The 25,819-nt window shown below is 40.6% G+C and overlaps 2 protein-coding genes across 4 annotated transcripts in view; one reads left to right on the forward strand and one right to left on the reverse strand.

Moving 5' to 3' along the window:
• The window catches only part of arhgef25a (Rho guanine nucleotide exchange factor (GEF) 25a), a 57,415-nt gene extending 51,735 nt beyond the window's left edge, over positions 1-5,680 (forward strand). For 2 of the 3 annotated variants that reach the window (XM_070544619.1, XM_054745910.2), the window contains 8 exons: positions 208-300; positions 2,299-2,349; positions 2,433-2,510; positions 2,596-2,787; positions 2,976-3,156; positions 3,868-4,097; positions 4,251-4,385; positions 5,331-5,680. In XM_070544619.1, coding sequence (XP_070400720.1) covers positions 208-300; positions 2,299-2,349; positions 2,433-2,510; positions 2,596-2,787; positions 2,976-3,156; positions 3,868-4,097; positions 4,251-4,385; positions 5,331-5,456 — 1,086 coding nt within the window. In that variant the 3' untranslated portion in view covers positions 5,457-5,680. The remainder of the gene's footprint in view (positions 1-207; positions 301-2,298; positions 2,350-2,432; positions 2,511-2,595; positions 2,788-2,975; positions 3,157-3,867; positions 4,098-4,250; positions 4,386-5,330) is intronic. The other variant, XM_015967870.3, reaches the window with a different exon arrangement.
• Positions 5,681-8,299: 2,619 nt separating this feature from the next.
• Positions 8,300-9,900, reverse strand: sp5l (Sp5 transcription factor-like). Its single transcript, XM_015967875.3, has 2 exons — positions 9,760-9,900; positions 8,300-9,446 (listed from the first exon to the last, which is right to left on the reverse strand). The coding sequence occupies exons 1-2, from the start codon at positions 9,811-9,813 to the stop codon at positions 8,409-8,411; spliced, it is 1,092 nt and encodes a 363-aa protein (XP_015823361.1). The 5' UTR covers positions 9,814-9,900; the 3' UTR covers positions 8,300-8,408.
• Between the last annotated feature and the right edge of the window lie 15,919 nt (positions 9,901-25,819).

Below are 25,819 nucleotides of genomic sequence, written 5' to 3' on the forward strand. Positions count from 1 at the left end.
TCATTATTTACATAAAAATGTCTTATTTGCAAGCAAAATTGCAGCAGTAGCAGCACGTTCATCTAGAAATTCAGACATTTTGAACTATTTCATTAAATTTGCATGTATGTCATAGCGGCTTTTAGCCTTAGAAGAATTAAATTGGCCATCAGAAGCTGCGTTTATCACCGTGGTCCTGATGCTGTTTGTCCCTCTCTGGGCTGTCAGGAGCTCCGGCTACAACTGGGCCACCGGCTGCAGCTCAATGACCTGCTAATCAAACCCGTCCAGAGGATCATGAAGTACCAGCTTCTGCTCAAGGTGCAAAAACAAAACTCATGCATACTCATGCATACACGTGCACACACAGACCAGAGTCACAGAGCTGTAAACATAGAAGCTCGTGTAAACGTGCACAAACCAGACACACACTGAGGACATTGTCTGGTTTCCAGTAAGCGAGACGTAAAAGAGGCGCATTTCAGAATGAAGCTCCCTTCCTACCAGGGAACTTAATCAACATTATGTAAACATCTTTGAAGGTGATCATTAAATTATGTGTGAAGCTTCACCTACAGTGGTGTGAAAAACTATTTGCCCCCTTCCTGATTTCTTATTCTTTTACATGTTTGTCACACAAAACGTTTCTGGTCATCAAACACATTTAACCATTAGTCAAAGATAACACAAGTAAACACAAAATGCAATTTTGAAATGATGGTTTTTTTAATATTTAGGGAGAGAACAAAATCCAAACCTACATTGCCCTGTGTGAAAAAGTAATTGCCCCCTTTGTTAAAAAATAACCCAAAAATAACCCAACTGTGGTGTTTCATATCTGAGTTCAATTTCTTTAGCCACCCCCAAGCCTGATTACTGCCACACCTGTTTCAGTCAAGAAATCACTTAAATATGAGCTGCCTGACACAGAGAAGTAGACCAAAAGCACCTCAAAAGCTAGACATCATGTCAAGATCCAAAGAAATTCAAGAACAAATGAGAACAAAAATAATTGTGATCTATCAGTCTGGTAAAGGTTATAAAGCCATTTCTAAAGCTTTGGGACTCCAGCGAACCACAGTGAGAGCCATTATCCACAAATAACAACATGGAACAGTGGTGAACCTTCCCAGGAGTGGGCAGCTGACCAAAATTACCCCAAGAGCGCAGAGACAACTCATCCGAGAGGTCACAAAAGACCCCAGGACAACTTCTAAAGAACTGCAGGCCTCACTTGCCTCAATTAAGGTCAGTGTTCACGACTCCACCATAAGAAAGAAACTGGGCAAAAATGGCCTGCATGGCAGATTTCCAAGACGCAAACCACTGTTAAGCAAAAAGAACATAGGGCTCGTCTCAATTTTGCTAAGACTTTTGGGAAAATACCTTGTGGACTGATGAGACAAAAGTTGAACTTTTTGGAAGGCAAATGTACCGTTACATCTGGCGTAGAAGTAACACAGCATTTCAGACAAAGAACATCATACCAACAGTAAAATATGGTGGTGGTAGTGTGATGGTCTGGGGTTGTTTTGCTGCTTCAGGAACTGGAAGGCTTGCTGTGATAGATGGAACCATGAATTCTACTGTCTGCCAAAACATCCTGAAGGAGAATGTCCGGCCATCTGTTCGTCAACCAAAGCTGAAGTGATCTTGGGTGCTGCAGCAGGACAATGACCCAAAACACACCAGCAAATCCACCTCTGAATGGCTGAAGAACAACAAAATGAAGACTTTGGAGTGGCCTAGCCAAAGTCCTGACCTGAATCCTATTGAGATGCTATGGCATGACCTTAAAAAGGCGGTTCATGCTAGAAAATCCTCAAATAAAGCTGAATTCTTACAACAATTCTGCAAAGATGAGTGAGCCAAAATTCCTCCAGAGCGCTGTAAAAGACTCGTAGCAAGTTATCGCAAACGCTTGATTGCAGTTATTGCAGCTAAGGGAGGCCCAACCAGTTATTAGGTTCAGGGGGCAATTACTTTTTCACACAGGGTGATGTAGGTTTGGATTTTGTTCTCTCCCTAAATAATAAAAACCATCATTTCAAAACTGCATTTTGTGTTTACGTGTGTTATCTCTGACTAATGGTTAAATGTGTTTGATGATCAGAAACATTTTGTGTGACAAACATGCAAAAGAATAAGAAATCAGGAAGGGGGCAAATAGTTTTTCACACCACTGTAAACGCAATAGCTCATCTTGCAGCGCTGCAATGAATGGTTCAATGTCAATAAATACTCCACCAGATGCCCTCAGCTTACTTTTGGCAGTAAACCTGGCATGCTCCAGTGACCATGCTGTGTTTATCTCAACAGGACTTTCTAAAATACTACACCAAAGCAGGGATGGACACAGAAGAGCTGGAGGTGGGTGTCCTGATGAAGAAATTGACTTTTAAAAGAGGTTTGCACATTTTAAAGACATGTCATCTTTATATTCTCGTGAACAGAAAGCAGTAGAAGTGATGTGCTTTGTGCCAAAGCGTTGCAATGACATGATGAATGTGGGCAGACTGCAAGGCTTCGAGGTACGTCTCAGGACTCACAGCAGCTCTCCCGCTGGATAAACAAGAACTCTAGCCACTTCCTGTGTTTGTTCTTTTTCTGCACCAGGGGAAGATCACGGCGCAGGGCAAACTGCTGCAGCAGGACACCTTCACTGTCACAGAGCAGGACAGTAGCTTCCTGTCTCGAGCCAAAGACAGACGAATCTTCTTGTTTGAGCAGCTGGTCATCTTCAGTGAGCCCATTGACAGGAAGAAAGGCTTCTCGCTCCCTGGATACATCTTTAAGAACAGCATCAAGGTGGGTGCTTTACGTAAAGAATGTGTTAGACTAAAGAAACTCGCTCCCAAGATACAAGTTACACAACAGATTCACACCTCTTTAATTCCCTCCCAAATTAGCGTGTTACGTAACCCCTGCGTGTACAGTGTTATTTAACAAGCCATTCAGCAGGAGACCAGTTGTGAGCCAGATGTGTTTCATCCCAGGTGAGCTGCCTGGGGGTGGAGCCCAGCATGGATGGAGATGACACACGCTTTGTGCTGACCTCACGAAACCCAGATGGGAGTGTGGTACGCTTCCAGCTGCAGGCCTCTTCTCCAGAGACCTGCAGGGCTTGGGTCTTCGATGTGGTTCAGATTCTGGAAAGTCAGCGTACCTTCCTTAACGGTAAGGCTAGTCTAAACTTCTCTCCTGCGTCAAATTCACTTATTAAAGTTCCTATTTGTTGTTGAATCAGTCTGTAAAACCATAGATTAAGACAATAACCTGATTATTATGTGTGTTATCCCTTTCCTATCTCACAAAACGTTAATTATTCCTAAAGTAAAATTTACCTTGTGAAATGTCAAAATACAGGAGACGTTTTTTCCGTTCCATCTAAATCTACAGCCTCTAAAACCGCTCCAGACCAAGAGACAGCATTCCTGATCCTGTTTGCAATATTTTCAAATGAATTTGTTTTTAATTACGGAGACAGTCATCAAGTCTTTGGTTTGCGTGTATAATTTTAGAAAAAGAGCTGCCATGCTGTTAAATATCATGTTTTTTTAATCTTCAAAACAAGTTTAACAAACATGTCAGAAACAGATGTTTTTTACACTTAGACATGGAGGTGTGAAACTTTGAGTACAGCATCAATTAAATGTAAACAATCCATTCAGAGAAGGTAACTAAAAAAGTAGTTGGCGTCCTGAAACATTAACACAGGATGGAAATTAAGTCATTACATGATGTAACGAGTATTAACTAAAGAAGTGTGTATGTTGCAATGAAATGCTGCAGTCTCTCAACTAATTCATGCCTTCATCTTTACTAAAGCTTAAGAACTTAAATGCATGAATCCATAAAATTCAGCTCAGTTTTTGTTTTATTTTTCAGCCTTACAGTCACCTATTGAGTATCAGCGGAGAGAGAGCAAGTCCAACAGCCTGGGCCGTAGCATGAGGCCCCCCCTGTTTGCGGCGAGCGCCCTGCGGCCCCACTCGTCTGCCTCCATAGACCGACACAAGATGCCCTCCCTCCACTCTCACAACACCTCTCTGCCTGCTCTCTACCTGCCGAGCCAAAACCAGAGCCAAGGACCAAGCGAGTCGTTCTCACTGGCGGATGTAAGTAACTAATTTTTCTTTATACAACACACACACACACACACACACACACACACACACACACACACACACACACACACACACACACACACACACACACACACACACACACACACACACACCTGGCTCACCTGTTCTCACCTGCATCTGCAGACCGCTGCAGTCCAGCCGTGCCCTGCTGACTCCCACACTGTTTCTCCATCACACGTACGTCTGGGCTTCACCGACCAGCCAAACTGTCCAGCTGTGTCAAATGGGCTGTGCAACTCAACCACACAGGGACCACAGGTAGTGTATCCTCCACATCAGCATTTCAGGGTTAAAAACAAGGTATTATGCATGCAACCATACATTATTTATTGTGATTGAATCAAATCCCTAAATGAGCTGAACAATGAGGAAGGATTGAGGTTGGGGAAGATGAGAATTGCTGTAAAGACACTGACACAAGTCACTGACTCGATGCAATTTGCTGGGTTCCTTACAGTACATAGGAAACTTTTTACTGATTGGCTAAATGAACTGACCTGTATTGGAATGTTTAATATGTGAAGTGCCTTGAGACGACTCTTGTCGTGATTTGGCGCTACATAAATAAACTTGAATTGAATTGAACTGAATTGAATTGAATTGAATACTGACAAACAAAACCTCAAACTTGCTTAACAAGATCTACTACTCGAGTAAGTTATACGTGTTTTTAAGGACATGTTTATTGAAGATGCTTACTGACATAAAAGAAAAGTTATTTCTCCCCCATTGGATGAAAATAAACTGTTAAAAAGTAGACATATTAATGAGATCATAGTTTAGGTCAGACATTTTTACTTAGAGATAAAACACGACTCTATCAGAGGATCTCAGAGAGCAGCAGCTCTGTCATTTGGTTTTGGAGGATCGTTATCAACCTGTTTTCTGTCATCACTGGGCTCTTGTCTTCAGAGGGACTCTGCTGTCAGGCAGATATAATTCTCCACTTCTGTCTCTGTGTGCTCTAACAGGAAGTAGACTAAGCCAGATCAGAAAGTCGGAGAGATGCCTATCATACCCAAAAACTTTTCCACACTAGATGATTTGTTATTAGGAAATATACTGTATGCATGGTTTTTGGAATGTTTTCCATTGAATGCATGAAGAAAGCTTGCAAAAAAATAAAAATAAATTAAAATTCAGTAGACTCAGTGAGCTGAAAACAAGTTCCTACTGGGTGGTGAATGTTTTCTGTATGCCCAGCAGAGAGCAGTGGAGAGCTTCCGTAGAAGTTCGGCCTCTGATGCTGGGAGCCAGGCTCCACTGTCAGGCCCCTCAGCTGGACGGCGTCCCAGCAACCTTGCCCAGCTAGCTGAGGATGACCTTTGAACTCTTCCTGGTTTCTGGAGAACAACCTCTACAGCTGTGAAGACATCACTTGTTTGTTTACTGGATCCTCAACTAAGGTTCCATCAGGATTTCTGCAGGATCATGAAGGAACTTGACGTCTGAAGGACTTATAATCCTCAGATATCAAAGGGAAAACGGCTCATTTTATGTTTCTATTTGAGAGAGAGAGAGAGAGACGCCTAAAGGGAGGTGATCACCTTCAGCAAACAGGAACTGCACCCATCAGGATGCTACTGGACTCAGAGTTAGGAAACACTCCTTGCTATGACTTCTGCTTTTTACCCCTTTAGAGAGTTAGCATTTATAACTCTTTGAAAGGAATCCGGGGATTTGTTCAATGATTCCATTCCTATTTGGGGCAGTTACTGGAGTCCCGTGTGTGCCTAAATGTATGAAACAACATGTGGGTGTGTCTGTGTGCATGAAAGCAGGCGAGGGGTGGCGGTCACTCTTCATGCCCCCCCACATTAAACGTCTATCCTTATGCCCCATGATGAAGACAAACAGAGACATGAACGTGTTTATTTTTTTCTCTTTCCTGCTGAAAACTGAGGTTGCTCTTCATGACGACCAGAACAGGAAGAGGCAGAACATTTGATGTAAGCATCACAGGAACTTGATTCACTCAAATTTCATCTAAAAGTGAAAAACTTTCTTTGTTGCCACAGCGCTGAGAGTCCCTGAGCGCTCTGATATTCTGTTTGACTGGGCCCCCCATCTTTGATCTGGACAAGAAGGCCTGAGGGAGCCCCCTGGAGGTTCTCTGTGGGTATGACGTCACCTCATAGCTCTTCAGGCAACTCCTCAGGAGGAAGGGCCTCCTGTGCTGACCCAAAGCAGTGCATCTTCTCAGTCACTAACTGGCTCCACACAGCTTTACACGGCTCTGTAATGACAGGTGGAAGAGTGGAGCTCTGGATTTGAACTGATACGAGTAGTGTTGTTAGTCCTGTCGTCATGTCAAGGCTCTGCACCGATTCTATAACCTCTGTTAGCTTTTACCCTCATCAGTTACATTCTGTACAGTGCTTACCATGGAAGCAGTAGATAAAGAATAAGGCGGGAGTGCCCCGGGTGGTCGTTCCACTGATCTGCATGCTCCCTCTTCCTGAACGGTGCCAAAAAACAGCTGCAGCTCACGAGTGAAATGTTTCACTCCTGTTCTGCAGTCTGGGCTGTCGTTACTCTGACAAAACAATCACAGAATTTTACAGCACAGAAGAGACGCTCTGTCCTGTCAGGTCTGACCGCCAGAGGTCCTCAGAAGAACCAGCTCTAGTTCCTCATACATACAGCTGCACCAAAGATCTCAACAGGCCTCACATTTCAAAGTTCATCTTACACAAAAGGAAATTCAAAAATAAACGTCATAACAGAAACAAAACATGAGTAATCTATGTCCAGACCACAGTCTGATTTAATGTGAGCTCTCATGGGAATCACTGATCGATCAGTTTTGCATGAAACCCAAAGGAATACCTCTACAGAGAACCAAACGCAGGAGAGGGTCTGACTGATCATGAGTTGTATCATCAAATAAAAAGTGTCTTTTTGAAATTCGGCTGAGTTACGTATTTCTGTGTAATGTCCAGAAAAGGGTTGATTTCACTTTGCAAGAGCTTAAATTATAAACTTGAGTCGTTTTTACCTACTAGCTAAATTATAAATCATGTCTACGTGAGTTTTTCTGTACAGCCCCATAAATGTATAAATTTAGTGTTTGTGGTTTCAGGCTCCACTCCGGAGCTTCTTGCTTCAGATTCCCACTGGAGGAAGTTCAAATAGGATTACAAACAAAGAGAAGTAACCCCTGGATGAGCAGACATCTGCTTGGCTGAATAAAGCTTCACTCTGGGCTGTAAAACGGGGCCCGTCGTAAGGCGGCTGTGATATATGGTGGTTCGGGGCAGGAGGGGGTATTAACTTTCACAAGGGTGCAAAATCAAAGGGAGTTCCTGTCACCGTGGAGGGGTCTCGGCAACAGGGGTCCCATTCACAGGGAATTCCTCTCCACTGCCCTCTGTTGCATCTGTTGACTCAATCTTTTCTCTACTGGAGAAAAAGAAAACACCATTAAAACCACATGACTGTGAACTTGATTGCAGCAGGCGAGACAAACAGCCCCATCAATGGGATGAGTGTTTACTTGGAGGTGTGGAGATCTTTCAACAGCCCACCATGCTGGTGGTTATATTCTGAAGGCGATCAAATTATCATTTAAATAAAGTGAGTCAGCACTGAAATTCACACAGTTATCAAATAAAATGGATTTAAAATCATATTTTTATTGATGCAGGAAATAATAAGAACAAAGACAAAGTGTTCATTAAAATGTACATGCTCAAAATCCAAATAAATTGTTTGCGCTGATCATACATAAATTACAAACGTCCTTTAAATTATTGAATGTTTGCTAATCTGCAGGGTCGGTGCATCACATCGCTTCCTAAGAGCAGATAAATCCGCAGATCAAAGAGTTGCGTGTTTACACTTCAAAAGAGATCCTCAGCTTGAGTCAAACAAACAGAGAGATGTTTTTAGGAATAAAAATCTAATTAACACACGCTTTGTTTATTTAAAAAAAAAAGATAAAAACTATTATTTCAAAAGGTAAACATTTTCATTCAACGTGATCTTTGTGTCAAGGTCGTCGGTTTTGTAAAATCTTTTGCGGATAAATTATTTACATTTTGAAGTTTGCTAAAAAATAGATTTTCGCATCAGTCAAAATTTAAATTACCGGTTAGTTTGCAGGTAAAACTTCACTGAAAGCAGCGAAACATCACAAAATAACAGAAAAAGGATTGATGGTAAACAAAACAAATCAGGGGGCTTAATGTGTACCCTGTAGTGCAAATCTATGGCAGTAAGCGTGAATTCCACAGTTTGGTTAATGCAGATTGTTTGATCAGAGGGGCGACCCCACAGAGATCACTCTCTCTTAATGCTGGTGAGCATCGGTTCTGTGCTTGGAGGAGGCTGCCCTGACCGGCCCTTCCTGGTCTGGTGGGTTTTGACGTGTTTGGAGAGGTGGTCGCTCCTCATGAATCTCTTGCCACACTGCTGACATCCGAAGCGCTTCTCCCCGGTGTGTGTGCGGAGGTGCCGCTGCAGCTCATCTGAACGGGTGAAGCTTTTACCACAGAACAGCCAGTTGCAGATGAAGGGCCTCTCTCCGGCGTGCCAGCGCAAATGTGCCTTCAGGTGAGATGTCTTCTTGTACACCTTACCACACTCGGGGATGTGACAGATGTGCAGTCTTTTCTTCCCAAACTCCAACCCACCACCATTCGCCTGGCAGTTGGGGCATTTGCAGCGCCGGCAGCGGCGCGTGGAGCTGAGCAGACCCTTGGATGTGCCCTGGAGGAGGGCAGCTATCTGCGGTTGGTGACCTAAAACAAGCTGCCTGCCGAGAGTGAAGGGATGGTTGGCAGGAGCTGTGTTGGTCTGTGGTAGGCTCCACCACTGCTGTGCCTCCTCCATGTGGCCTCCTGACAGGTGATGCCTGGCAGAGGAGTTCTGCAGAAAGCTTGGGAAGTTTTGTCCCACGCTGTTGTGCTGAGGATAATACGGGCTGCTGGCCTGGGGCTGTGACGACAGCACTTTAACAGGAGACAGTTCGAAGGAATAGGAGGATGCAGGTTCAGCTGGAGGGGTGAGAGGCAGCTCGTGGTGGTGATGGGGGTGATGGTGATGGTGATGATGACCCAGGCCTGACTGCATGTGTCCTGGAAACTGCACCTTGGGCACAGTGAAGGTCATCTGATGCGTGCTTAGGGCCGTGCTGGGCGCCATGTCGTTGCTCCAGAGCTGAAACATCCCAGAGGTGGAGCTAACGGTGCCTTCGTAGGGGAACTGGGCACTGTCTGAGGCCATGGTGCCCCCCACCTGCCAGGCCTGGCTGCAGGTGGTGGCCAGGAAGGAGAGGGCGTTAGGCGCTCCTTCTGGAGAGGAGCTGGGCGTTCGGTCCTGTGTGGGAAACACACACTAGGTTAAGTGCTGCTTCATAAGTTAACGTTTAAAACATTAAGACAAGAATCAAACTTGAATGCAACCAATAATTATTTATTTGACTTTATTTTTCATTGTATTATTATTATTATTATTATTATTATTATTATTATTATTATTAGTCTTGTGTACTTTATCTAATTTTTACACTAAAAGAAAACATTTAGCTTTTTTATCTGAACATTTGCTTCATTTTAGGTGTAAACATTTAGGAAAAGCAGGAAAAACAGGGTGAATCCACAAAGCTGTGGGATTTTTTTATATATCAAACCTGGAGAAAGGTGTGTAAAAAGTTGTCAGTCCTCTGTATCGTCAGCGCAGCCATCTGTCCTCGCGCTCCCTTTGGAAGCACCTGCAGCGCAAACCGCTCCAAGAGGCGACGACGCGCAAATCTAAACTACAATGAAAACTGGAGCTCTTATTCAGGAGTCAGGAATAAAACAGCACTCAAAACAAATCAGAACAAGAGATTCCTCGTTTTTACACGCACACACACAAAAAAGATGGAGAAGAGTCCTTCAGTTTTCCAACCGTCCAAATCTGTCGGAACAGCCGAAAAAAGTCCGAAGTTAGAAGCGGAGAAGCGCGCCTCCGTAAATCCGAGCGATCATCTCAGAGGCTACGGAGCTGCATCTCCTCTTATAGAGAAAAGATCCTCTCAACGGGGTCTCCAGCGTGATGCAGGCAATAGAAGCGAGGATGGGGAGAGGGGGAGGGGAGGAAGGGGGAGTCGTTAGGTGAAGGGGTGGGCTACTCATAATTTCACTCAATTTCAACCAAATGCTGACCCCAAGAAGTGACTCCTCCTCCAATTGTTCTGGGGAAAAAATAAAAGGTTTGATTTGTTTAAAAAAGTTCATTTTCTCATTGAAAATCTCCTTCGACTTCCCTGAAAACCTCCTGTGAACGTTGGTTTAAAATTAGAAGCCTTTAATCACCAGTGATTAAAAATAACATTTCAAAAAGTTTTGTATTTCAGCAAATCCTCCCACCTATGAATAGATTTGGCCCCCGGAACAAAATGCTTAGTCTGTTAAAAGATCTAAGAATTTTACAGCCACTAAGTGGAAAGCGGTACTCGCTGAGGGAGTGTTTGCATACGGTTTTTGCTCCTTTGTGAGGGATTTATAGGGAAAGACGGGAAAATGCAGGAGTTTTTATTTTTGTCGGGCACAAGTGATGCGTGTTTGAGGAAAAAACCTGAGTCTCTAAAAACCAGAGAAGCATCATTTCTCATTTATGTTTAACAAAACAAACAAATTAAACATGTGGAAGTAGTTTCATGTAATTAGTTTAATAAGAATACTTTTTTAAAGTCCAGGATTAGCAGATGTGAGAAGAAAGTCACTGTATTTGTTCCTTTCACAAAGCTAATTGATAAAACTCAATCAAAGCCTCCTGAGCTCTCACTGGTAGGCGACGCGTCAGAAAAAGGCCGCCCTGTGTGACATTCTCACATTTCAGGGTTCAAGTAGAGGCCGCTTCAGATGTGCTCCATTTAATGCAGATTGGGGCTTAATCTCATTCTGTAACTGGGTTCACCATTACAATGTTAAGAGTTTAAATCCAGGCTGGGAACCTGCTTCTCATGTAAATTCCTGCTTTTTCACTTATGTGCTCCTAACTGTTTGACCAGGCTGTGATCCTTAAATAAACTCACCCAGAGGAGAAATGACCCATCCCACCTAAAAGTCAGATGTAGATCTAAACTAAAGCTTCTAAATATAAAATACATTAATTTAAGATTTATATCAGAACTCTGTTTGGTTTGGATTTAAATTTAGACTCAGAGGGTTAGGGTTATATGAGATTAGGGTTAAAACAACAATGAAAGGAATCAAAAAAGCCTGTTTGACTTTATTGGATATTTTTTAATTAAACATTTAGAAGAAAAATAATTAATTTGAAGAATTATTTATTCCTGCAGGAAATTCCACTTAAACACAAACTGATTTGCAGACCAAATATTAAATTATCTCAGATTTTAAACAGAGTAGAAACAGTTTGTAATTAATTCTATTTGTTCAATTAAAACATGTTAATCACACTTGTACTTTCCAAACAATGTTTGTTAGATTTTAGGTTTACATTTAAAAAATGAACCATTTTTACTGTAAGAAAGCCTATAATCTTAAATTAAATTCAAATGACACAGATTAACAAACAGCCTTGAGGAAAACTGGTTTAATTCCAGATTAAAAGAACAAATTTTGAGGCAAAAACACAGCAATAAAGGAGACGTGTGCATGTTGGAGGTAGAAGTGTACCCTGTCTGAGGTTTATTACGGAGCAGAAGTTGTTAATTACCCTGATTCTTATTTCCTGTCCCCTCTACCCCCCTCACGCCACCCCTCCCCCACTGTACTGGCTCCCAGATGAGTGTCTTTGAAGTGCAAAGTACTCTCTCCTCACTTTGAACTGTGAAAACAATGCTCATGTGGTGGTTGCTTACCTTCCCCATGTTACCTCATTTAAATAGACCTGGATAAGGCTTCAGCAGCATTCAAGGGAAAACTAATTTCCAGTGAAAGAGGTCCCTGTGTTCATTAAACAGCTGGTGAGACTGCTAGTAATCAGAGCCGCTCCGTCATGTTGCCGCCGCGCGCTGCTTTGACTGGGTGGCGACCAGCAACTTCAAAACTCACTAAAATCCCAACATCATGGGGCAGATGTTCTCCGGCAACTATTTCTAGTCTGCAAACACACCCAGGAAAACATAAAAGCAACTTATTTCAAAAACTTTTCATGCGTTTCTGTGATTGTACTCTAAAGGTTTTCAAATGGTTTTACAAATGATTTGTGTTGCAGGCCCAATCCTCCTCCTAAACCCTGACTGTAGAATATGCAAGCATGTACTCAAGCTGTTTTTTTAAAATCGTGCCTAGGGGGGCAATTTAAGAGCCTCAGATCACTAAATTGTCCCAGCTGTCTTGACCATCTGCACTTGAAAACGGGCCGCGACAGAGCAGAGCAGAGCCGCCTTTGTGCTGGTGGCCGTGTCAGAGAGCTGCTTTTACAGCACTCGTGTGACAAATGTGTCCTAATGGATGAGGTGGGCAGACAGACAGCCAGCATGCAAAGGCCTGCAGCTAACTGTGGTGCTCCACTCTTTAACCATTCAGCAAGCCTAGACGGGGCAAGATGGTGTGATTACGTCCATCCTCTTGTTTCTGTGGGATGAAGAACAGCAGCAACAGCTGGACTTTATAGAGCTACAACCTGATCCTCCAGGGATTAGCCTGTTCCTCTGTGCAGCTTCTTTACTGACTCAGAGATGTTTGTTATGAGCATAGATGCACGTTTGCAGTAGTTTGCTCACTGTACAGTGCATATGTGATTAATCTCACGCGCTTTCCTCAGAGGCTTGCTGACATCACAAAAATCAAATATCGACACAACACCAAGTTCAAGCTTCCTGTTTGATTCTATCAAGCACCAGAATGATCAGCGACAGTTTACCCATTTTGTGTTTGTGTTTTTTTGCAAAGGTTATAAACAATTACTGTCCTAGAAAACTTTATTTTCTACGGGATTGATGAGCTAATGGCTAGTTAGAACTTGCTGAAGCCAAAGTGTGTTTCTGCCTTCTTAAAGTGATAATTCATATCTTCAGATGAAGGTTTCTCTAGAAAGGTTATGTACAACCAATATCTTGACAGCTCTTCGGATAACCTAGATTTGAAGAAACAGATTGAACGGCCAACTAAAATCAAACTGGCCTGCCAGTTTGTAGTTGCAAGTGGAATATTCTGGCCAGAGGGGGCGATAGGGTGACCTTAAAGGGTCATTTTAGCACACATTGGCTCAAGAAATTGATTTGAAAATATGAAAAAGTAACAAAGTATCCCTTTAAAACAGAATTTGCACAATGGCAGAAGAAATGGCAACAATGCTGCAGCACCGCTTATTTGGTATGTACTGTACTGTTTGATGGTGCTACATGTGTTACTGTGCAGCAATAGTAACAGAAGACCGTTTCCGCAGCCTCGTCATGTCCAGAAATGGTAAATGATAAATGGCCTGGATTTGACATAGCACCTTCTAGAGTCCTGGAATCCCCCAAGGCTCTTTACAACACAATCAGTCATTCACTCATTCACACACACATTCACATGCTGGTGGGGATGTAGCCACAGCTGCTCTGGGTCTCACTGACAGAGGCGAGGCTGCCGAGCACTGGTGCCACCGGTCCCTCCAACCACCACCAGCAGGCCAGGGGGGTTAAGTGTCTTGCCCAATGCCAGCGACAAACTAAGCCAGGCTCGAACCTGCAACCTTCCGACTACGGGATGAGCACTTAACTCCTGTGCCACTGTCATGCCCTACTGGAAGCTACCGGTATCAGCTCGCCAGAGCTGTTGGTTTCCTATTGCATGATCTTGGTGCTTCAGCATGAGTAGAACCAGCAAAAAAAGCTTGAATTCTGTGAACATGTCAGTGCAGTGCACAATGTCATAAGTATGAATGCGTATAAAACAACATTTGTTTAGTAGTTTGAGGAATTGTATCATGATGGCACTTTGGACCCATTCTGACGAGCCGTTAGCTTGTCTATCATGCCATCAAAATAGTCTTTGTTTCTTCTAACGGAGGTCATTTAAAGAGATATGTAGGCTACAATAACAGTTAAATACTGATTGCTTTCAACATTTATAAAAAAAAACTCTACTTCAAATATTCAGAACAGTTCCTTTAAAACAACCCCAGTTTAAAACTGTTTCCATTGGTTCATACAAACACTGATTTTTCATTACAAGGTTACTTTGAAAGAAACATTAAAACTTTCCATCTGGAGTTTACTTCCTGGATGCTGATGATATTTAAGTTTCTGAATAACCATAGAATGCCACATCATTATTACTGTAATGAGAAACTGACAGATGCTTTAAAGGTTTGAGCTGTTTTATGATGGCAGCATTCCCCTTTGAAACTGGTTGTGCACATACTAGCTGTTAGCTCCTCAGTCCTGTTGGATCTAAACTCTATAGAGACTTTTTAAGAAGCTCTTTGCAGTTTTATGTTTTAGAAAAAACCCTCAAAACCCTGAAAGTATCTCTAAATAACCTTAATTTATTAAAAAATTACAACAACAAAGTAGGATTTTCCTGTAAATAATTGATATTGGTCTTCTATAAAATCTTAGACATATTTATTTTGTCTTTTTTTCACACATTTTGTATTTAGCTTCCTGTGAAAACAATGCAACGTCAAATATGTTTAATTTGAATTAAACTGAAGCACAAAACATATAATTCTAGATTTTCCTCATAGCTAGTTGACTCTACAATGATCTCCACCCCCTTTAGTTTGCAGCGTTAGGTGAGCGAGAAGCAGAAAACCATAATAACTCCCTCATCTCATGTCCATTAGCATGTACGAAAAGCCCAAAATCTCCAGTCTTGGGCAGACGCTGGCAGACAGCACATATCTCCGCTTGTCAAAGAAAACTTTTATCAATACCAGAGCACTTGAAGTTTGTTTGCATTTTGTTTTCCAGCACTCTTAACAACTTCAGAAGTCAGATCACAGGAGTATCTGATCAAAGCGCTTCGTGGTTAGTTCTGGAAACACAGGAGTGCTACGCCACGCTTTGATACTCCACATCAATATTTCAATTCAACAATCACTTGACATGCACCCATACTCCCCGAGACGAAAGGGGAGAGTGAGGAGAGGGAGGCTGACAGGGTCTGTGAAGTACAGTAAAAGAAATGGATTGAAGAAATCACCTTTTGAGAAACAGGTTAGATTAACTGAGCCAGGATTACTTTTATTCTGAATATTTTATATGATAATTTCTTTACTGCTTTTGCAACAAAACACTAGAAAATATCTAAAACTTTTTATTTGATTCTAAGTCACATGATTCAACCTCTCTTCTATCGGCCCCGAATCAGGTCAGAGGTGTGAATATTTCATGTTTTATCAACTGAAAATAAAAGGAAAATCTTCTGTGATTAAGATAAATTCAGTCCGTCTGTTAAATGCCTCTCAGATTTAGTCGTGTTTCCACACTTTTAAACAATAACAATATATTTGATCTGATTTAATTTTTTGGGCAGAAAACATTTAAATTGATGACAATAAAAGTCCAAGAAATAGAAACGAAAGGTTGACATATACATTTGTATTCACCCTGAAGAAAGGAAGATAACTGGATAGAGTGTAAACTAGGAGAGAGAATTGAGCAAATCTTTTGTGCAAAGAAAATCAGTGCTCCCTTTGAATTAGATGCCGGGAGGTCAGGCACAGATTTGGTATTCAAAGAACATCCCGGAGAATCCTTTACAAGTAAACGAGAAGGAGTTCGACATCATGAGAGAGTCGGAGGGAAAATACTTTAAACAGAACATCATTAAACAGTCTTGATAAATACATTTCTACAGGAAACGGACAAAGGCTGAAGATCGGATGTCAGCCTCTACTGTTTCTGCAAGATTAACAGGAATAATGTTGTTCAGAAAATAACCTGAGGGGCTCAGGAGCATTGGCATCGGTTCAGTATTAAATCTAAAATAGTGCTGAAAGAGCCAGAAACAGGATCATGTGCAGTCAGAGATGAGGAAAAAAACTGTTCTGTACACTGAATACTAGGAATTGACCTCCTTCATAAGGCTGAAGAGGTCATGACTGGGTGGCAATGTCTTGACCCACGACATGCAGAATCACCACACGGAGAGCAGGAAAGTAAAAAGGTTTTTATTACTAAATAAGGAGAAAGTAAGAGACGGGAACCGACAAGATGCAGGACTGGCAGCAGGACTCCAGGATGAGATTCTAAGGAGGGAGACGGAGTGAATATAAGGCAAAAAACAAATGGGAATTTATCTGGAGACTGGTCTTACTGTTACTTGGTAGTGGTAATTGTACGGGAAGGATTGTCTGGTCCAGGTGAGCTGAGGAGATCCAAGGTAAGGTATTGGTTGTCCAGAGGTGGAGGAGCAGGAATGGATGTTGGTTGGTGGGCGGCTGAGAGCGGGCGGCCAGGGGATGAAGCAGTGCGTCAGGTAGACTGTGATCCGGGCTTGTTCTGGAGCTGATGATGAATTGAGAGGAACCTGGAGGAGAGCAGGAGAGGGCATCAAGGGTTTTACAGGCGACAGGTTAACAAGAACACAAATAAGAGTATCAAGGTCAGGTTGAGGCTGAAGCTACCCAAAACAGAGTAATCATCCGGCGTGGTGAAGTGTCTCACTGCTCCTTAAATCCCCTGGGCCTTGATGAGGAGATCAGCTGCAGCTGGAGCTCTCAGGCACGCCGACCTGTGGAAACAATGCTCAGAGGAACGAGCCAGGTTACAGGCAGTCAGCTCACCACGGACCATGACAGAAGAAGATACAGTCTAATAGAAAAATAAGATTTGATGAGATAAGTTGTCATTACATAGAATAGAAAGAATAGAATAGAAAATCCCTTTACTGTCCTGCAGTGGGAGGTTTCCACATTCACAACAGAAACAAAGAAGATTAAAGTCCCCTAGTCATCACCACACACTGGTGAAAGTCATCTCTGCATTTGACCCATCCCCATGGAGGGTAGCGGTGAGCTGCAGCTGTGGCTGCGCTCGGGAACTATTAACCCCCCAATCCAACCCCTTAAAGCTGAGTGTCAAGCAGGGAGGCCTTGGGTCTCATTTTTAAAGTCTTTGGTATGACCCAACCGGGAATCAAACCCTGACCTCCCAGTCTCAGGGCGGACACTCTACCACTAGGCCACTGAGCTCATTAAAAAAAGAAGGAATAAAAAACACAAATTAAAAGAAATACTTAAAATATTCAATAGAAACACCACTAACGACAGACTTTTCTGCTGCTGTAAGGTCCCATTTTTTGTCCTCAACATTTTAACAGTTCACAAGTTTGCATTTATAGCTGGATGAGTGTGCATGAGGTTCCTTGCAGGCCCCGTGATGGCCTGATTCACAACTTGCCCACGGACCTCTGTGGACAGGCAGCAGCTGTCTGGAACCCTAAACAGGAACAAGCAAAAGGAACAGATCTTACCTTTCAAATCCCAGGTCTTTAAGTGTTGAGTAATGCGTTTTATCCTGGTTTTGGAGCAACATCTGCTGCTACCTAGACTCCTTTTTTATTTGACAGGGTAGGCCTTACTTATCAAATAACACTGAATAACCAAGTGCTTTGCATTTTACAACTGCATGGCTCTGTGGTTAAAGAGCGATAGACATTCTGGTCCTGGGACCAGAACTGCTACTCAGTAAAGTAGCCTTTGGTACATCCTGCCAAAAAAAATAAAATAAATAATAATAATAACGAAAATCATTAACTAGCTTTCAGCTCGTAATTCAGCTAAACTCTGAGACAAAATATGCTTACATGCTTTGTGATCTTTTTTAAATGATTGTTTCTGACTTAAATTGGTTACAGAGTTTTTCATGCAGGTTGAACATAAAAACAATCTCCTACACCCAGGGACGAAATTTTGATTTCAGAAGTGGGGGGGACACAGCAGGCTTGTGCGGATTTGGGGTGGGGGGTGTTATGTAAAGACCCCTTGACACGTCACGTGCCCATCTCAATAATTTTTCCATCCTCTCTCTCTCTCTCTCTCACTCTCTCTCACTCTCTCTCTCTCTCTCTCTCTCTCTCTCTCTCTCTCTCTCTCTCTCTCTCTCTCTCTCTCTCTCTCTCTCTCTCTATATATATATATATATATATATATATATATATCAAAGTTAAAAAATGTACAACTCTATTATTATTTTTATTTATTATCAAAGAAAAATTATAAAAGAAAGCTGTGGATGACAGAAGGTCTGTTAAAGGCATGTAAAAAGAAAATGGTATTATATGAAAAATTCATCAAACATAGGACAAGTGAAAATGAAGACAATTACAAAAAATATAAGAATAAATTAACTACAGCTATTAGGATCAGAAAGAAGCAATATTATGATGAAATTTTAGATAAAAACAGAAACGATACTCGTAGGACGTGGAAAATATTAAATAATATAATTCAAAAAAGGATGACAACTTTGGAATGGCCAAACTACTTTCTAAATAGTTCAAATCATAAAGTAAATGATCTAATAAATATAGTGGAAGAATTTAACAAATTTTTTGTAAGCGTCGGGCCCTCATTAGCAAATGAGATAGCAGTCCCACCTGATGCAGATACATTTAATAATCTGATAAATAGTAATATCAACTCAATGTTTCTACATGAGATAAGTGAGACTGACGTTGTGAATACAGTAAGAAAATTTAAAAACAAAAAATCCACAGATATAAATGAAATTGATATGGGAATTATAAAAGAAGTTATATTCTCTATTGTGAGACCATTGACATACATATATAACCTATCACTACAAAAAGGTCATTTTCCTAAAACTATGAAGATAACAAAAGTGATCCCAACATTTAAAACTGGAAATAAGCATTCTATGGAAAACTATAGGCCAATAGCAATTATTCCACAATTTTCAAAAATACTCGAGAAATTATTTGTGAACCAGCTAGACGTATATATTACTAAAAATAAATTATTAAGTGACAGTCAATATGGATTTAGAAAAAACAGAACCACTACCTATGCGATAATGCAGATGGTAGAAGAAATAGCCCAAGCAAGTGAAAGCGAAGAACTCTCTATTAGCATATTTGTTGATTTAAAGAAGGCTTTTGACACCATTGACCACAGGAGATTATTGAAAAAGATGGAAAATTATGGCCTACGAGGAATAGCGAAGTCCTGGATAGAGAGTTACTTACAAGACAGACAACAGTATGTACAAATTAAAGATATAAAATCTGGATTTAGAGAAATAAGTTGTGGAGTTCCACAAGGTTCAGTAATAGGTCCTATATTATTTACTTTATATATAAATGACATATGTAACGTGGCAGATTTTTTCAAATTTATAATGTTTGCAGATGATACAAATTTAGTTTGTTCAGGTAAAGATATAAAAGAACTTTTAAAGAAGGCCGAAAAAGAGTTAAATATCCTCAAATCTTGGTTTGATGTAAATAAACTATCACTGAATATAAAAAAGACTAAATTTATGATTTTTGGAAATAAGAAGGTAAAAAATGGGGACTTTAAATTAACAATTTCAGATACTGAAAGTGAAAGAGTGTCTGAAATAAAATTTCTTGGTGTTGTGATTGACTCTAACTTATCCTGGAAGCATCATTAAAATTACATAAAAGGAAAAATTGCCAAATCTTTGGGTCTATTATATAAGCTGAAGGACATACTAAACCATAAGGCCTTACGTCTAATATACTGTTCACTAATACAACCATACATGGCATATTGTATAGAAATATGGGGTTCAACTTTTAAAACGTATATACATGAAATAAAAACTATACAAAAGAAATCTATTCGAGTTATGAACAAGAGCAATTATTATGCTCATACTGACCCGTTGTTTTTAAAATCACAGATTATGAAATTAGAAGATCTATATTATTATAAAATAATGCAATTTATGTTTAGAGTAAAATTAACAGCTCTGCCAAAAAATATACTAATGTTCTTTGTAAAGAGGGAAAGTAAATATGATTTAAGAGGTGTATGTATGTTTGTTCTACAAAAAGCCAAAAAGGGCATGAAAAGGAGATGTATCTCTAATGGGAGTAAAATTTTGGAATGAGGCTAAAATAGAATTAAAATTAGCAACTTCTCTTTCAGTTCTTAAAAAACTTATCAGTAAAAATATTTTTGAAGAGTATTAATTTGATGTTGATGGATGGATTTGTGTTTTACTTTTATTTGGGTTGTTGGTTCATTGCGGGAAATTAAAAAAATGTTTTGTAAGTAGGTTAGGCAATTATATAAGCTATTGCTTCTGCCTAAACCTATTCAGTCATGATATACCAAATAGACACCATATAAAAAACAAGGCATATGTTAGTGAGAAATGGTATTTGTATCTAATTGTATGACATGTTAATGTACATTATCTTAAGATAACTGACTGAATAAATTGATCATTCATTCATTCATTCATTCATTCATTCATTATTGAAGTGCAGTTTTGGCTGTTGACAATGGATAGGCCATTGTATTTATTGTTTTGGGTCTTTTTTATTGTTTTTGGTGCAACATTTTCTAACAGGGAGTGAGATTCCTTTTTTATTCAATTTTGTTTGTTATTTTTTATTAATTTAGAAGTTCTGGTTCTGGACATTTCAATGTTAAATGAAGGTTTATTTGTTGCATTTTAAAGGGTGTACTTGCATTATTATGATATATTAACATTATATTAGTGGTTATTTTGGTCTAGATAATGTTGACAATATCGTTTATCATCAACAATTTGTTGGACAAAATATCGTCCAGCAAAATTTGTTACATTCCCAGGCCTACTCAAAAGTATAAAAATTATTTATACATAAACGGTCCCTCCTGAGATCTGGCCGTTTGTTCATTTGCTGTGTTAGAGGACATGCTGAACTAATGTTTTACACATGATCATCACCCTAACATTTGAGTGTATAAAAACATATTAAATATGTTTTTTTCCCTTAAAAGTGTTTAAACAGTTGTTGCATTTCAACACACAAAAAATAAATGGAAAAAATAAGATAAATCTAATGAAAAGTGTACATCTTTGCATTAAGCTTAAAAAAATCTGTTGACGATGATGATACTGTTCATTTTTCAGAGCTTTTTAATGTGAAAATATACATTGCAATAGATAAGTTTACAATAAAGTTAAATGATAAAAGTTTTGAAGTTACACTTCTACTACTACTAGTAATAATAATTATGATGATAATAGTAACAATAAAAAAATAATTATTATAATAATACGAACAAAATGTGTCTGAGGAGTCAGTTATGTGGAGGAGATGAGTTTGTAAAAGTTAGTTTTGAGTATGTTTGTGAAGGAGGAGGTGAGTCTGAGCTTAATGCAGGTCTGTCACATGTTCCAACTTACGTTTTGACTTTGAAAGAAGTCTCTTATATCCACTTTTCGTTTTCTTGACATGCTGCCTCCTGGCTGTGCCTAACTACCAAAGACTCACAAATGAACACTTATTCAAATGTTATGTAATGGAAGCTGAGCTGAGCTCTGATATTACACAGCGTCTAGTTGACGATGTGACTCAGTACCGGTGTTCCCTAGCGGCTCCAAACTAGCAAAACAACGTGAGCACGTTCTGACTGTTTCCAACTTGAGTGACAGCAGCAACAGCCAATAATACGTTAGCAAGTATCAGCAGAGCCAATAGATTAGCTTTTGGGCGGGTCTAATAGTAAACCGGTTTCCGTGTCGGTCCTAGTGCTCAACCAAATCCATTTAATGGAGCGTAACATTGTTTTTGGATGGAAAAAAGTGCAGGGGACCAAAACTGCCTTTTGAAAAAGTGGGGGGGACATGTCCCACCCGTCCCCCCCCAAAATTACGTCCCAGCCTACACCTATCTCCTGCATTAGCTTCTGATAGAAAAAAGACGGTGAAACTCTAGGATTTTAAAATCCTCACAGATCTACGTCACAGTCACAGACTCACCCATTTTGACTTATGACGGGGGAGGTTATTGTTGGTTCAGCATCCAGGAAACAGCACAACACGTCTCAGCTAGTAGAAGCTAATCGTTAGGATTAGCAACTCCACCACACAGCAGCTCCTCCAGGCTTTTGTTATTTGTGAAGAGAAGACACACTGCCGAGCACACAGAGTCAGTGGTACAGTCACTTCGCTGTTATCCAATCAGAGGAGAGATTTCCAAATATCAGGAAATAAGACTAAATCCTGCTGTCTTAATTTCAGCTCTGATATGGCTCACTTCCAGTTCCTGAGACAGGTGCACCAGTGCTTTCTTCCCCAGAGTACGACTTACAAGCCATTCACTACTAGAAATCACTGCAATTGTATTGATCAAACGAGTGTTGCACACCTTTAAAGTCCTTCCATATTTACATACATAACCAATGAATTTAACTCTGATCAGATTAAATCGTCCTTACATCTCTTTGACATCCTGTGTGAATTTCCTGTTGCCGTTTCAAAGTATCCACACTGGCAGCCATTTTTTTTCTTGCGTGTTAAATTTATGGTAATTTATTTCCCCAACACGGCATTTAAAATTAATGATAACTAATTTACCAGGAAAAAATGAATTGTTTATTTATGGGGTTTGCTGTGTAAATTCCCTAAAAAGATGAATTCCCTACAACTGGCTGTCTGTAGGAATGGCACGCAAAATGAATAATACAAAAGCTGAGACAAAAGAAAGGAGAAACAATGGTTTCGTCAGGCAAGAAGCCCGTATGAACATGCTAAGATGAAAAAAAACAACAACACTGATAATTAATGAGGTGTAATGCCTGACAATATCATTTACAGCCATCGAGTTCATTGGAGTAATGCAGCGTTCAGAGACATTTTCCAATTGATCTTTTAGTTTTGTACTGTGACAGTGGGAGATGAGGCCGACACCAGTAGGAAGTAGGCGTAAAATTCCGAATTAAATGTGAAATGAAGATCTCAAATAGCCTAAACCAAACCGAAAACACCACGGATCTCATTATATCAAGATTACCGAGAGAGGCCATAAAAATGCCATCTGGGAAGAGGATCTCCTCTATGTCTGGTAACTTGATTCCATGGTAGAGCTCCAACTAAAATCAGAAATGCAAAGTGGGAGCAGAAATACAAGGGCTACATGTGCAGAGGAGTGCCGCGCAGCCGGAGCAGTAGGTTTATTTGTAAATGTACGCCTGCGATGCCACTATCTGTTAAGCCCCTCAGTCAGCTCCGCAGGCGTAATGTGAGGGGAAGTGTCACCCTGTCATCGCCATGCCAGGGATCAGCCTGCTGTTTGTGCACACCGCGAATCGAGCCAAAGCTTTGAGGAGGAGGGGAGGAAATGACACACAGGCTCTTTCATCTAATCCTTGTGGTGTAATTTGCACCTCAGTAAGTTTAATTGATGACTACTGATCAAATGCTTGCCTTTGAAAATAAAAATCTTGGGGATTGTTATTTCCCCCTTCAAACCTGCAAAAAGAATTCCTAATGCACCTGATGAGAGGATCTCTAACTGATGGACCAGTTTTGGAGAGTTTCAACTTTGGCACAGTTTACAGAACAACTACAACTCTTGTCAATATCTGAGGTGGTTTTTTCCTTTAATGCCCTGTGGTAACTTTTAAATTAACTTCATTTAGAAAATTCAAAGGGAGAAGAGTTTTGTTTTTCACAGCACAGTTGCAGCAGAAGCATTTGCACCTGGATTCTCTTAGTGTGTGTGTGTGTGTGTGTGTGTGTGTGTGTGTGTGTGTGTGTGTGTGTGTGTGTGTGTGTGTGTGTGTGTGTGTGTGTGTGTGTGTGCTCCTTCCTCCAGAGATGCAACCTGAGCATCAGTGTCATTCAGACAAATGGATAGTGACAGGCAAAGCTTATCAATGTCAGCGTCAGACTGCTCTCCGGGACTTTGATTCCGTGCTTTTCCCACCGCTGAACAGAAGGCTGTGCTTTGCAAAACAAACCAACAAACAGGAATCCTGAAGAGTGTGATGAAAGAGTAAACAACACGGCCCGGTAACATGCCCCACAACCACGACACTTCCTAAGTAGGTTACCACCGAAGGTAACCCAATTTAACACACGTGTGTATGTGTGTGTCTAACTGTGCTCAGTACATACTCAGTTAAAGGCCTAGCATTCCTTTAAGGTAGGGGTGGGGAACCTTTTCTTTTATGGGGGCCAAAGAAATTCTTACCCCCAAATTCCACTACCTTCGCTCCGCTCCGCCCCCGCCCTCCGCAGCCGCTCGCTTCCGAACTCAATTTTTACTGGTACCCGCTCTACAACGGCTCCGCTCCGGTGCGGAGACCTGAGGTGCGCAAACAAGCATGCGCGGGATTTTCGAGATCTTGCGATACAGTCCGAGCAATAAACGCGGAAGTTAGATCCAAACACCCGTTGTGTGGGAGAAGCATCGAAATGAACTGTTTAATCTGCCCATCATTTGTGTTGAGAGATCAGCAGTGTTTGGATCAACAAAGTGTGACTACTTTGATAGTGGAAATTGTATTTATGGCTTACTTTTGTGCATTTAAAGTTCAGCTGCCATTGATAGTTGCTAAAAGTTGTTAAACCTGTGCATATGAAACAAAAACGCTTTTTGTTTATTGATTTATTGTGAAATAACAGAAACTGTGCTTGCTCCCTTTCCTGTTGGGCAGTTGTGATTCCTGTCCATTTACTGCGGAGGTGCTCCGGCGTCCGGCAAAAATAGGATTGATTCTATTTTTGCCGGACGCCGGAACAGAGGGCGGCGCACTGTGCCGCAGTGCCGCAGCATGGCCGCAGTAGTGGAATAGCTCTGATTGACTACAACGGGACTGATTTTGCTGCGGAGTTCGTGCCGGAGCGGAGCGGAGGTAGTGGAATTTGGGGGTTAGAAAGTCCTCTGATGGCCACATTAACAAATAAACCACATGATGCAATGGTTATTAAACCTGTTATCAATTTTAGACACTTTGAAAACGTTGAGTTTGTGCAACATTTCAGATTTCTGTTTTCCTCTTAATGTATCACTTTGATGAAAAATGCTCACATCTTTATTTCTCCTGAAAACAAACAAACAAACAAACATGGAATTCAGAATCTACTTTACTCTTTTATTTGTTGTTTCTTGTTATTGTTACAGTTACATAACAGTTTTTATTTGAATTTGCACTCACCATGACCTAAACCTGTCACACTGATGCTCATGTTGTGTTTAGCGACACTGATTATGGCTCACAGGAAACAAAATATTGGTTCATGGATATTTTGACCTTCTGAGTTTCAATAATTTGTTTAAAATTGTGTTGTGGTCCAGATAAAAAGGTTCTGAAGGCTGCCTGTAGCCTAGAGGCTGGAGGTTAAGCAGAACTGAAAGAATTAGGGACATTTGGCACTAAGATTGCTGGCCATCTTGAATGTGGTTACCTCCAAGATTCAGACCCTTCTGTTGTAAATCTATATCATACGTATAGTCATATAGTCTTCTGATATCTGGTGGAGGATCCAGGTGGAAAGGGCCTATTTTATTTCTTTATCACTTTTGTGCTGCTATGTAATTAGCTACATAGTACACAAATAGATTATAGTCTACAGTTGTTATATTAACAGGAGACAATAAATTGTTCATTAAAAAAACTAGAGTTAAATAGAGGTAATTGTACATCTATTTGTTGTTTTATGAGTTTCATTCAAATCTATCAAGCAGCTCATGAGATATTTTGTCAACATCCATACATAGTACCTGTAAATAAAAAGTTTTATGCAATGCCTTTGCAAAGATTGTAGCCCTTGTTTTATCAACTGGAAATGACACTTAGCTATTAAAGGTGTG

This window comes from Nothobranchius furzeri, chromosome 15 (genome assembly GCF_043380555.1).
Source record: "Nothobranchius furzeri strain GRZ-AD chromosome 15, NfurGRZ-RIMD1, whole genome shotgun sequence".
NCBI lineage: Eukaryota > Metazoa > Chordata > Actinopteri > Cyprinodontiformes > Nothobranchiidae > Nothobranchius > Nothobranchius furzeri.

Bases quoted from the DNA above. Each gene is read 5' to 3' on its own strand.
- sp5l (XM_015967875.3), bottom strand. From the start codon at position 9,813: ATGGCTGCGCTGACGATACAGAGGACTGACAACTTTTTACACACCTTT. The intron at 9,447-9,759 runs GTTTGATATATA...TTTCCCACACAG, and splicing joins TTTTACACACCTTTCTCCAG to GACCGAACGCCCAGCTCCTC.